At 35.4% G+C, this 13,299-nt stretch overlaps 1 protein-coding gene across 4 annotated transcripts in view; it reads left to right on the top strand.

Annotated features, from left to right (window-relative positions):
- Positions 1-13,299, top strand: part of ADGB (androglobin) — a 229,145-nt gene that overhangs the window by 165,411 nt on the left and 50,435 nt on the right. For all 4 annotated transcript variants that reach the window (XM_049903119.1, XM_049903128.1, XM_049903146.1 and 1 more), the window contains one exon: positions 6,392-6,591. In XM_049903119.1, coding sequence (XP_049759076.1) covers positions 6,392-6,591 — 200 coding nt within the window. The remainder of the gene's footprint in view (positions 1-6,391; positions 6,592-13,299) is intronic.

The raw sequence follows: 13,299 nt of genomic DNA on the forward strand, positions 1-13,299 counted from the left end.
TGAAAACCCTATGGAGCACAGTTCTGCTCTGACACAGATGGGGTTGCCACGGGTCGGAATCAACTCAATGGCAACTGGTTTTTTAGTTCTCAGTACCGTTGGTGGTTTCTTGTTCAAATCTGCATTTATACATTTTTCTTTTGATACATTAAGACCATTAATCAGAGCACTGTTAAGGTAAGCCTGAATTCCACTCTTTCTCTTGGAAAAGGGTATGATGGCTAAGGTTGTGTGTTAGCTTGGCTAGGCCATGATTCTCAGTGGCTTGGCAGTTACGATGTAGCTTGGCAGTTGTATGATATTGTGGTCACTTCCATGACTGGATTTGATATAATGTGATCACCTCCATGATGGGATCTACTGTGAGTAGCCAATCAATTGAAAGGGAGCTTCTTTGGGTATGTAGCCTGCATTGAAGGTAAGTGAACATTGTGGCAAGGCCTATGGGCTTTTGCTCACTCTGGATCCTGCAGCTGGCTCCTGTTCATCTGAACTCTGGTTCTTGGGATGAGCTAGCAGCTTACCTACTGTCTTGCCTGCCAATTTTGGGATTCATCAGTCTTCACAGCCTGTGAGCAAGAGCCCTGCTCTCTGACCTGCCAGTCTTGGGTTCACCAGCCCTGAGGCTACATGAATCAGGAGAAGCCTCTATCTTGATCCAGAGACTTGGGGCATTCCACCTCTACAACCTCCTGAGCCATTTCTTTGATATAAATCTCTCTCTCTCTCTCTCTATATATATATATTTATGTGCTTTACTGGTTTTGCTTCTCTATAGAACTCAGCCTAAGACAAATGGCTTTGTTTTCTTTGCTCTCATCTATTCTATGCAGGTTTCATGATTTATTTCATAGAGGGCTACCTTAATTTCAAAGACTTCACAGGCAACTCTCCTATTCCACTAATATTTTCATGGTTTTCTTTAAAAAACTAGCTACCATCAACATCCCCCCTCCAAATATTTTGGCCTAAATTTCTAGAGGTAAACGCTGTTTATAGTCCATCATACAGCTTATCATTATTTCACTTCAAAACTTATATTTTATAAAGAAAACATATAAGCATTCAAAACTAATTTTATGAGTTGAGTTCTGGTGAAGAAATAGAAGAATAGAGTAGGAAGATACGTAGGATAGAATTCAGAAGTTCATCCAGAAATAGAGTTGTCATCCCATGACTACTCTTCTTTTTCAAGATATTTTTATTTTCACATTTGTATTACTAGATGAACTTCAGTACAGTTCTTTAAGTTTACCCCAAAACACATAAAAATGTGTCATTATTTTCCTTCTGATTACCTTGGATATATAGATTAATAAATTTAAGGAGAATAGACATGACTTTGCAATACTGAATTTGTATCCAAATAAAGGCTAGTTCTTATCTGTGACTTCTTTTATATTTCATAGAAAAGATTTAAAGTTTTCTTCATACAGATTGAAAGTGCTATTGTAAATTTTCTTCATTTAGATTCCAAACTGTATAATGTTTTTAAATTAATGTAGTAAAATGTATGTAATAAAAACTTTGCCATTTTAACTATTATTAAACATATAATTCAATGGCATTAACTGCATTCACCATGTTGTGCAACCATCACCACTATGAATCTCCAAAAATCTTTCATCATCCCAAACAAAAACTCAGTATTAAGCAATAACTCCTCACTTAAACAGGGTACTACTTTTAATGGAATGCTATTGTGTTTCTGAACTATATAAGCAGACGCTGAAGTACTTTTTTTTTCTAAATGCTTTTCAGTTGTTTACCTTGGAGACATACCCATCTATAAATTCTTCATTATATGTATTTCCTGGAGTACCCCCGAAATATAATTGCAATATTCATACAGTTGCAATAATCTATATATATACAAACATATAGAGAGAGAGAGAGAAGGAGATACAATGCTGGAAGTGCCTAAATGTCTATGTCAAGAAAATTGGAAGACAGCTACCTGGCCAACTGACTGGAAGAGATCTCTATGCATGCCCATTCCAAAGAAAGACAATGAAACAGAATGCACAAATTATTAAACAATATCAATATCACGTGCTAGCAAAATTTTCCTGAAGGTAATTCAAAAACAGCTGCAGTTGTACATCAACAGGGAACTGCCAGAAATGCAAGCCGTATTCAGAAATGGATGTGGAATGAGAGATTTCACTGCAGTTGTCAGATGGATCTGCACAAAAGCAGAGAATACCAGAAAGATGTTTACCTGTGTTTTATTGTCTATAGGAAGGCTTTGTGTGGGTCATAGCAAATTATACATTACAATATGAAGATGGGAATTCCAGAACAATTGTGCTTGTGTAGAACCTGTACATGAATCAAAGAGGCAGTCATTCAGACAGAACAAGGGGATATTGCCTGGTTTAGAATTGGAAAAGGTGTGCAGCAGGGTTGCCTCCTTTCACCTTACTTATTCAATCTGTATGCTGAGCAAATAATCCGAGAAGGTGGACTATCTGAAGAAAAACGTGGGATAAGGTTGGAGGAAGACTCATTAACAACCTATAATATGCAGATGATACAATCCTGCTTGCTGAAAAAGAAGACAACTTGAAGCTCTTACTGAAAAGGTCAAAGACTACAGTTTCCAGTACGGATTATCCCTGAACATGAAGAAAATGGAATTCTCCAAACTGGATCTATAAACAATATCCTGAAAAGTGGAGAAAAAATTAAAGTCAACAATTTCATTCTGCTTGGGTTAACAACGTCCATGGACACAGCAGTCAAGAAATCAAATGTCTGATTGTATTGGTCAAATCTTCGGCAAAAGACTTCTTTAAAGTTTTCAAAAGCAAAGATATTATTTTATTGACTAAGATGTGCCTAACCCAAGCCATGGTCTTTTCAGTCACTTCATATGCATGCAAAATTGAACAATGAAAATGGAAGACAGAAGAATTAATACATTTGAATTGTGGTGTTGGTAAAGATATGGCTTATACTGTAGACTGCCAGCAAGAACAGACAAACTAATCTTAGAAGAAATACAACCAAAATGCTCCTTTGAAGCAAGGGTGGTGAGACTTTGACTGACTTACATTGGACACAACATCAAGAAAGACCAATCACTAGAAAAGGACATCATGTTTAGTAGAGGGTCAGCAAAAATGAGGGAAATCCTCAATCAGATAGATTAACACAATGGACTCAAACATACCAATGATCATGAAGATGGCACAGGGCCAGGCAACATGTCATTCTGTTATACATAAGGTCAACATGAGTTAGAGCTGACTTGATGCCAACTAACAACAGTGCTTCTATATATGCATTAATAAGTAGCTCATCTCCAAAATGTTTTGTTTATTCTAGATTCTTGGGATTTCATGATAAATTTCAAAATTAGTTTATCAATATTTACCCCCTCCAAAAAAAAATGTATATATATATACTGGGATTTTTATTAGAATTGTGTTGAATTTGAGAGTATGACATCATAACAAAATTAAATCTAATACATGAATGCAGTATATCTATATATTTATTTTAGTATTTAATTTCTCACAGCTATATATATATTTTCCATTTACATGTTTTACACATAGTTTATTAAGTTTATGCCTGCATATTTAATTTTTAGTAGCATCTCCATCTGGGATTCAGATATCTAACACATACTTTAAACCGCTTCATATCTATATTAGTTTTCTAGGGCTACTGTAATAATTTACCACTAACTGGGTAGCTTAAAACAACAGAAATGTATTCTCTCACAGTTCTAGAAGTCAGAAGTTTGAAATCATGGTGTCAGCACGGCCATATGCACCCAAGTCTCTAGGGGAGAATTCTTCTTTGTCTCCTTTAATTTCTGAAGACTTCTGGCATTCCTTGGTTTGTGGCACTGAAATTCCAATCTGTGTCTCTGCATCTCCTAATTTTCTCTCTTTTAAGGATACCCATCATTGGATTTAGGGCCCACCCTAAATCTGTGTTGATCTTATTTCAAGATCCCAATTTTAATTACATCTATGAATATTCTTATTCTGAACAAGGTCACATTCTGAATTTCCAGGTGGATTTATTTCTTTTGAAGGGGCCACTGTCAACTCACTACTATATTATACCGTGGATCATTGAGCCTCTATCCATTTTGTTTCACTCTGTGCTTCTCTTTGCATTATTTCTATTATTTTAAAGTTTACCACAATTTTCTTCTGAAATTGCCAATATGCTGTTTAGCTCATTAAAGAGGTTTTCATTTCAGATATATTCAGTTCTAGAATTTCAGTTTGATTATTATATTTTTCATTTTTATGTTTGAGGTTCTACACTTGTTCATTCAGTGTGTCCATCTTTTCCCTTAAATCCTTAAACACGTTTTTAATAGCTATTTTTAAATCTTTGTTTGCTAATCCCAACATCTGTGTCAAACATGTTTCTACTTATATTGACTTTTATTTCAGGTTATGCTCACATTTCTTGCTTCATATATAAAATTTGTGCACTTGTACATTATGGATGAAAAGAGTCTAGATTCTGCTTTCACCATTAAATTAGTGTTTAATCTTCTTCTGTCTGGGAGTTAACTTATTAACGGGTAGGCCTGAGCCTATCAAGACTTAGTTTTAAGTTTGTAAAGTCAGATCTAGAGTTTCCAATACTCTAGGGTTAGGGTAGCTCTACACTTAAGACTTGGCCTTTCTTCAGTCTCAGTTGAATGCTCTATGTGTTCATTAAATTCTCTTCATTTTGGCAGATCAGAACCCCAATGTCTCTCTGAACTGTACAACTTCCAGAAGCTCTATTAATTTAATCAATTCATTAATTCATAATCTCCCAGTACATGTTTTCTGTCAGGCATTGTTGAATCTTGCCCTGTGTAAGTGAAGTTTAAATATCAGCTAAAGATTTAAGTGGACCCCTACGTATATTTTTGGTCTCCTTTGCTGCACAGGTACCACCTCTCTGGCACCATGCCCCACAAATTTTACTTGTCTAAAGAGTCTTTAGAGTGTTAAAAAGCAAAGACGTCACTTTGAAGACTAAGGTTCACCTCACCTGAGCCATGATATTTTCAGTCGCCTCGTATGTATGTGAAAGCTGGACAATGAATAAAGACTAAAGAAGAATTGGTGCCTTTAAATTATGGTGTTGGCTAAGAATATTGAATGTACTATGGACTGTCAGAAGGGTAAACAAATCTGTCTCGGAAGAAGTATAGCCAGAATGTTTCTTAGAGGCAAGAATGGTGAGACTTCGGACATGTTCTGAGGAGGGACCAGTCCCTAGAGAAACACACCTCAATTCTGACTCATAGCGACCCTATAGGACAGAGTAGAACTGCTTATAGACTTTCCAAAGAGTGCCTGGTGGATTCAAACTGCCAACCTTTTGGTTAGCAGCTGTAGCACTTAACCACTACACCACCAGTGTTTCCGGTAAAGTAGAGGGTCAGTGAAAAAAAGGAAGACCCTCAATGAGATGGATTGACACAGAGGCTGCAACAATGGACTCAAGCATAATGATTATGAGGATGGCGCAGGACAGGGCAGTGTTTCGTTCTATTGTACATGGAGTCTCTATGAGTTGGAACTGACTTGGCAGCACCTAACAACAGCAGCAAAGGAGTCCCAAACTCCAGTCTTCATTTCCTGAACCTGACAACACTGCTACTCTCTTTGGGCTCTACATCCTGGTGCTGCAATTGGGAAGGTGCTCACAGGTAGAAATCTGGGGAAATAAAGAGATCACCTGTGCGTTTGCTTTCCTGAAGGATCACAGTCCTGTGCTGTCTGTTAGCCAGTGGCTGAAAACAGTTGCTGTATACATTTTATCCAGTTTTATCATTTTTTATGTGGGAGAATAACTGCAGTGCTCATTATTCTGTCATGGATGATGTTGCAAGTTCCCTGTGTCATTCACTTTTTGTCCTTTACTACTTGTTTGATGAATTAAATTAATAACATTCAGCACACATTCCATTTTATCTCTCCAAGTTGTACTTGCATCATCTGATAATTACAAAATAATGGATAATAGAAATTAAAAATCAAAATGAAAGTTTCTTATAAGTGTGATAAGAAATACACATGGTGAGAAATTCTGTAAAAGTCAAAGAGTATGGTGGTAGTTTAGTGTCATTCAAGTGACATAGAATGAATGAAGAATTGTTGAATTGTTGTATATTCTTTTAGCATTCTGTGGTTAAACAGAATAGTCATTGCTCTACGCAGGCCATGTACTATTACAGTACATTTCTTTAAGACCAGAATATTTCCAAGAATCCAACAAACTTGGTTTTTATTTCATTAAAATAAAAGTAATTGATCTGTTCCTTTGTGTGTTTTAGAAAGGGATCTAACTAAATAACACAGTCAATAATAACTATACATTTCATATGTTTTAACTGAAAATTAATATTTCTCCTACTCAGCTAGCAAGCAAATTCTTTTTACTCATACTCCCTCCAAGAAAGAGCAAGAATCGTATATGAAGAAGAAGTCAGCCATAGGAAGTCAGAAAGCCTATAAAAGTAGACCTGGAAGTGCAATAATAGACATGGGTCAGACTGTTATGGATGACGAAATTATCAGTGTGCCCACTGTAGAAGAAAATCCTAGCACACCACAGCAGGTATGTTTACATTTAAAGGAAATATGCAATTATATTGTTTTTAGAATGTAATATAAAATAAACTAATTCTCTTACCAAAAACTGTCAACGTATAATACTTTTTATATTTAATGCCATCAATGTAAAGCCAGAATTTAAGAATAAGTCATTATTGAACAAATTTTCTGTGCTAAGAACTTTATATATATGGTAAATTTAATCTGCACACTGACCCTATAATGTAGATGTTATTGTCTTATTTTACATATGAGTTATATGATGTTTGTAACTTTGGAAAAGTTACATATTATTAAAACCTGATGTGTATGAGCCTTTGGTTAAAGAATAAAATAACAAAAACAGAATGCACGTATTTTGAAACATGGATGAAAATGTGGTATGTCCATTAGAAAGCAAAAAAAAGAAAAGAATTGAAAAGAAAGTAGATGGCAGAAATAATTCCTAATAGTAATTCCAATGAAGATAAATTGAGTAATCAATTTAAAAGCTAAAACTTTTAGGTTAGATAAAAAATAAGGTCTAACAATATGGAGTCTAAAAAGAAAATGGTACAGAAAGTTTGAATATAAAAAAGAAATGCATACATGACAAATAGCAGCAAAGAGAGAGATGTGAAAATAATCTTAATATCTCATCTGAATACATCGAATACATGAGGGATATTATATAAAAAGAAAAAGAACCCATTGCCACCGAATTGATTCTGACTCACAGCGACCCTGTAGGACAGAGTAGAACTGCTCCATCTGGTTTCCAAGGAGTGACTGGTAGATTCAAACGGCTAAACTTTTGGTTAGCAACCACAGCTTTTAAGTGATTAAATCCAGTAGATATGACCATCACTAACATATAGGCACCTGACTACCCACCACAATAAATAAAAAGCAAAAACTATTAGGACAGAGAAAAATAGATGTCAACAGTTATAGTTAGGATTTTAACATATGCCTCTCAGAAACTGATAGAGCAAGCCAAAAAACAAAAAAAGTATAATCATGAGGATTTGAAAAATTAAAGTCTAAGCTTAATTCTTTAGATATCTGTATAGAACTCTTCCCCTAATAACAGAGAATATGCTTCTTTTTTAAGCAAACACAGGGTATTTTCAAAATATAGATTATGTACTAGGCAATAAATGAACTCCCAATAAAATCCAAACTACCAATACTGTATAGATCACGTCATATAAGCATAATGCAATAAAACAGAAATTAATAACAGCTTAAAATTCCATAAATTTGGAAACTAAATAATATATACTAAATTATCTTTTAGTTAAAAAGAACATCAAAGGAGTCATTACAAAATTTATGACTCAGTAACAGTAAAAAATATATATAAATCAAAATTTATAAAAAAATCTTAAGTATCATTTAGTGATATATTTAATTTTAAATTTACTCATGGGGAAGCATGAATGATTAAAAAACAAATGAGTTGAGGTATTCAAACCAAAAGATGGAGAAAATCAATAGCGTAACTCAAAGAGTAAGAAGGAAGGGTTTTAATATAGATGAGGGCAAAAATCAAAGAAATGGATAACAAAAAATAAGGAAGATTAATGCTAAGCCATTTTTTTTTAAAGATAAATAAAGTAGACATACTTCTTATAAGATAAATACAAGGGGGAAAAAGGAGAAAAGACATAAATGAGACAAATACAAAACAAAAAATAAAATGGAGGCATAACTACAGACAAAAAAAAAAACAGATTAAAAAAAATGTTTTTAAGAGTATTATAAACAACTTTACGCTAGAAAATTTAAAACCTAGGGAAAAAATGGATAAGCTCCTAAGGAAAACATTGGTAAAACTTATTCACAAGAAAACAGAAGACTTGAATACAACATAAACAATCATAAAGTTAAAATGATAGCAAATTCTCCCTTTCCAAAAAGCCACAGGCCCAGCTGGCTTTACAGAATCAGCCTCACAGACTTTCAAGGAGTAAATTGTTCTGGAAAATAGAAAAGGAAAGAAACTACCCAATCATTTTTAATCAGTTAATGTAATCATGATTCCAAAATCAGATAAGAACAATTCAAGAAAAGAAAATTGTATGCCCATTTCATTCATAAATATGGTTGCAAAAATTCTAAACAACGTAATAGCCAACTCTAGTAGGATATTTAGTGATCACATAGAGTTTAATCTCAGGAATCCAGAGATGGTTGCCTTCAGAAAATCTATGAAAGTATGTCTACCAAGTAATAGACCAGAGGAGAGCAACCATATAACCCTGAGGCATTTGATAAAGTTCAGCACCTATCTATGAGCCTTTAAAGGGTACTCAGTAAATTAGGCATAGATAGCAATTTAATTGAGAATGTTGTACACCAAAAATCTTAAACTTAATACAGAAATATTATATGTGAAACATTTATATTAATGCATATGTAAATAATATTAATATATGTTGGCATATAAATGTGAAATTATATTAATGTAGAAAATTCCCATTAAAACTGAGAGTAAGAAAAGAGTGCCCATTAGCAGTGTTAGTATTTAATGGTACTGGAGGAGCATGATGGGAGCCCTGGTGGCTCAGTGTTTAAGAGCTCAGCTGCTAACCAAAAGGTCAGCAGTTCAAATCCACCAGCCACTCCTTCGAACTCCTATGGACCACCTCTACTTTGTCCTATAGGGTCGCTATGAGTCGCAATCAACTTTATGGCAGTGGGTTTGGGTTTTTTTGAGTTTAGATCATATAAGGAAGAAAATGAATAAGACCTTTTGCAAATAGTCATTGAGTTACAGATAAAATGATTCATATACCCAAGGACCCTGGAGCACAGAGAGTTAAAGTAAGTTGCTTATGGCTGCAAAGAAGGTATGCACTAAAGCGGGATTTATCCCTCGATATTTCTGGCTCTGTGCTATGCTGCTACATCTTACATTAATAAATAGCCTCCTACCACAGCACTAATGGATTAGAAAATAGGATATGATGGCTGTCATAATAGATATAAAATTGTAAAATATCTAAGAATTAACCAAAAATACACAAGTTGTCTACACGGAAAGGTTAATACTACAATAAAGGACCCCCCTGAAAAAAACACTTTTTTTTACAATAAAGGACAGAGAAGGTAATTTGACTAACCGAAGAACACAGTTTGAATAAATGAGGTATCATAATATTATAAAAACATCAGTTAGCCTCCAAATTAATCTTTAAATTCAATACTATCCCAAAGAAGATTTCTACTGTATCTTTCAGAAATGTTTTAAATGTACTTTAAATTTCATGTTGTTGTTGTTAGGCTCCTTCGAGTCGGTTCCAACTCATAGGGACCCTATATACAACAGAACGAAACATTGCCACATCCTGCTTCATTCTCACAATCCTTGTTACGCTTGAGGCCATTTTTGCAGCCACTGTGTCAGTCCATCTCCTTGAGGATTGTCCTCTTTTTCACTGCCCTCTACTTTACCAAGCATGATGTCCTTCTCCAGGGGACTGGTGCCTCCTGATAACATGTCCAAAGTATGTGAGATGTGGTCTCACCACCCTTCCTTGTAAAGAGCTTTCTGGTTATACTTCTTCTAAGCCAGATTTGTTCCTTCTTTTGGCAGTCCATGGTATATTCAATATTCTTCACCATCACCATGATTCAAAGGTGTCAATTCTTATTCTGTCTTCCTTATTCATTGCCCAGCTTTCACATGTATATGAGGTGATTGAAAACAAAATGGCTTGGGTCAGGTGCACCCTAGTCTTCAAGGTGACATCTTTGCTTTTCAACACTTTAAAGTGGTCTTTGGCAGCAGGTTTGCCCAATGCAGTGTGTCCTTTGGTTTCTTGACTGCTGCTTCCATGGGCAGTTGATTGTGGATCCAAGTAAAATGAAATCCTTGACAACTTCAGACTTTTCTCCATTTATCATGATGTTGCTTATTGGTCCAGTTGCGAGGACTTTTGGTTTCTTTATGTTGAAGCGTAATCCATAATGAAGGCTATGGTCTTTGATCTTCATCAGAAAGTGTTTCAAGTCCCCTTCATTTTCAGCAAGCAATGTTGTTTCATCTGCATAATGCAGGTTGTTAATGAGTCTTCCTCCAATCCTGATGCCTAGTTCTTCTTCATATAGTCCAGCTTCTCAGATTATTTGCTCAGCATACAGATTGAGTAAATATGATGAAAGGATGCAACCCTGATGCATATCTTTCCTGACTTTAAACCACGCAGTATTCCCTTGTTCTGTTCGAATAACTGCCTCTTGGTCTATGAGCCTCATGAGGTTCCTCATGAGCATGATTAATTGTTCTGAAATTCCCATTTTTCACAATGTTATCCATAGTTTGTTATGATCCACACAGTTGAATGCCTTTGCATAGTCAATAAAACCCAAGTAAACATCTTTCTGGTATTCTTTGATTTCAGCAAAGATTCATCTGACATCAACAATGATATTTCTTGTTCCACAACCTCTTCTGAATCCAGCTTGAATTTCTGGCAGTTCCCTGTGGATATACTGCTACAGCCACTTTTGAATGATCTTCAGCAAAACTTTATGTGTGTGATTTTTTTTTTATTAACTTTTATTAAGCTTCAAGTGAACGTTTACAAATCAAGTCAGACTGTCACATATAAGTTTTATGTGTGTGATATTAATGATATTTTTTGATAATTTTCACATTCTGTTGCATCTCCTTACTTTGGAATGTTTACAGATACGGATGTCATCCAGTCACTTGTCCAGGTAGCTGTCTTCCAAATTTCTTGGCGGAGATGAGTGAGCAATTCCAGCACTGCATCTGTTCGTTGAAATATCTCAATTGGTATTCCATCACTTCCTGGAGCCTTGTTTTTTGCCAATGCTTTCAGTGCAGCTTGGACCTCTTCCTTCAGTGCCATCAGTTGTTGACCAAACACTTCTTCCTGAAATGGTTTGAAGGAATACTCAGAGTCACTATACCAAAAAGAATTGGTATGTGAAAGCTGGACAATGAATAAGGAAGACTGAAGAAGAATGAACATCTTTGAATTGTGGTGTTGGCAAAAAATATTGAATATACCATGAACTGCCAAAGGAATGAACAAATCTGTCTTAGAAAAAGTATAGCCAGAATGCTCCTTAGAAGCAAGGATGGCAAGACCACATCTCACATATTTTGGACATGTTATCAGGAGGGACCAGTCTCTGGAGAAGGACATCGTGCTTAGTCAAGTAGAGGGTCAACGAAAAAGAGGAAGACTCTTAAAAAGATGCATTGACACAGTGGCTGCCACAATGGGCTCAAGCATCACTACAATTGTGAGGATGGCGCAGGAGAACCAGGCAGTGTTTCATTCTGTTATGCATAGGGTCACTATGAGTCAGAATCGACTCAACAGAACCTAAGAAGAGAAATGGTTAAATGTCAACCAATTCTTTTTGGTACAGTGATTCTGTGTATTCCTTCCATCTTCTTCTGATTCTTCCTGCATTGTTTAATATTTTCCTTGAAGAATCCTTCAATATTGCAACTCGAGGCTTGAATTTTTCCTTAATTCTTTCAGCTTCTTGGTTTTGTATCTCTAGGTCTTTGCAACCTTCATTATAATACTTTACTTTGTCTTCTCTAGCCACCCTTTCAAATCTTCTGTTCATCCCTTTTACTTCGTCATTTCTTCCTTTCAATTTAGCTACTCTATGTTCAAGAGCAACTTTCAGAGTCTCTTCTTACATCCATTTTGGTCTTTTATTTTCTTTCTTGTGTTTTTAATGATCTTTCTTCATGTATGATATTCTTGATGTCATTCCACAACTCGGCTGGTCTTCAGTCATTAGTGTTCAGTGATTCAAATCAGTATTTGAGATTATCTCTAAATTCAGGTGGAATATACTCAAGGTCATACTTTGGCTCTTGTGGACTTCTAATTTTCTTCAGTTTCAACTTGAACTTGCATATGGCAACTGATGGCCTCTTCCACACTCAGCCTCTGGCCTGCTCTGACTGATGGTATTGAGCTTTTCCGCCATCTCTTTCCACAGATATAGTCGATTTGATTCTTGTGTATTCCATCTGGTGAAGTCCTTGTGTATAGTCACCATTTATGCTGTTGAAAAAAGTTATTTACAATGAACAAGTCATTGGTCTTGCAAATTTCTGTCATGCGATCTCTGACATAATCTCTATCACCAAGGCCATATTTTCCAACTAGTGTTGCTTCTTCTTTTTTCCAACTTTCGCATTCTAATCACCAGTAATTATCAATGTGTCTTGATTGCGTGTTTGATCAATTCCAGAAGGCAGAAGTTAGTAAAAAATCTTCAGTTTCTTCCTCTTTGGCCTAAATGGTTGGTCGTAAATTTGAATAATAGTAATATGAACTGGTCTTCCTTGTAGGCTTGTGGATATTATCCTATTACTGACAGTGTTGTACTTCAGGATAGGTCTTGAAATATCCTTTTTGATAATGAATGCAAGTCAATTCCTCTTTAATTTGTTATTCCCAGAGTAGTAGACCATATGATTGTCCCATTCAAAATGGCCAATACCAGTTGATTTCAGCTCACTAATGCCTAAGATATCTATCTTTATGCATTCCATTTCATTTTTGAAGATTTTCAGTTTTCCTAGATTCATACTTTGTACATTCCACATTCTGATTATTAGTGGATGTTTGCAGCTGTTTCTTCTCATTTTGAATAGTGCCTCATTAGCAAATGAAGGTCCCCAAAGCCCGACTCCATCCATATCATTGACATTAAGGTCAATCTA

This window comes from Elephas maximus, chromosome 1 (genome assembly GCF_024166365.1).
Source record: "Elephas maximus indicus isolate mEleMax1 chromosome 1, mEleMax1 primary haplotype, whole genome shotgun sequence".
NCBI lineage: Eukaryota > Metazoa > Chordata > Mammalia > Proboscidea > Elephantidae > Elephas > Elephas maximus.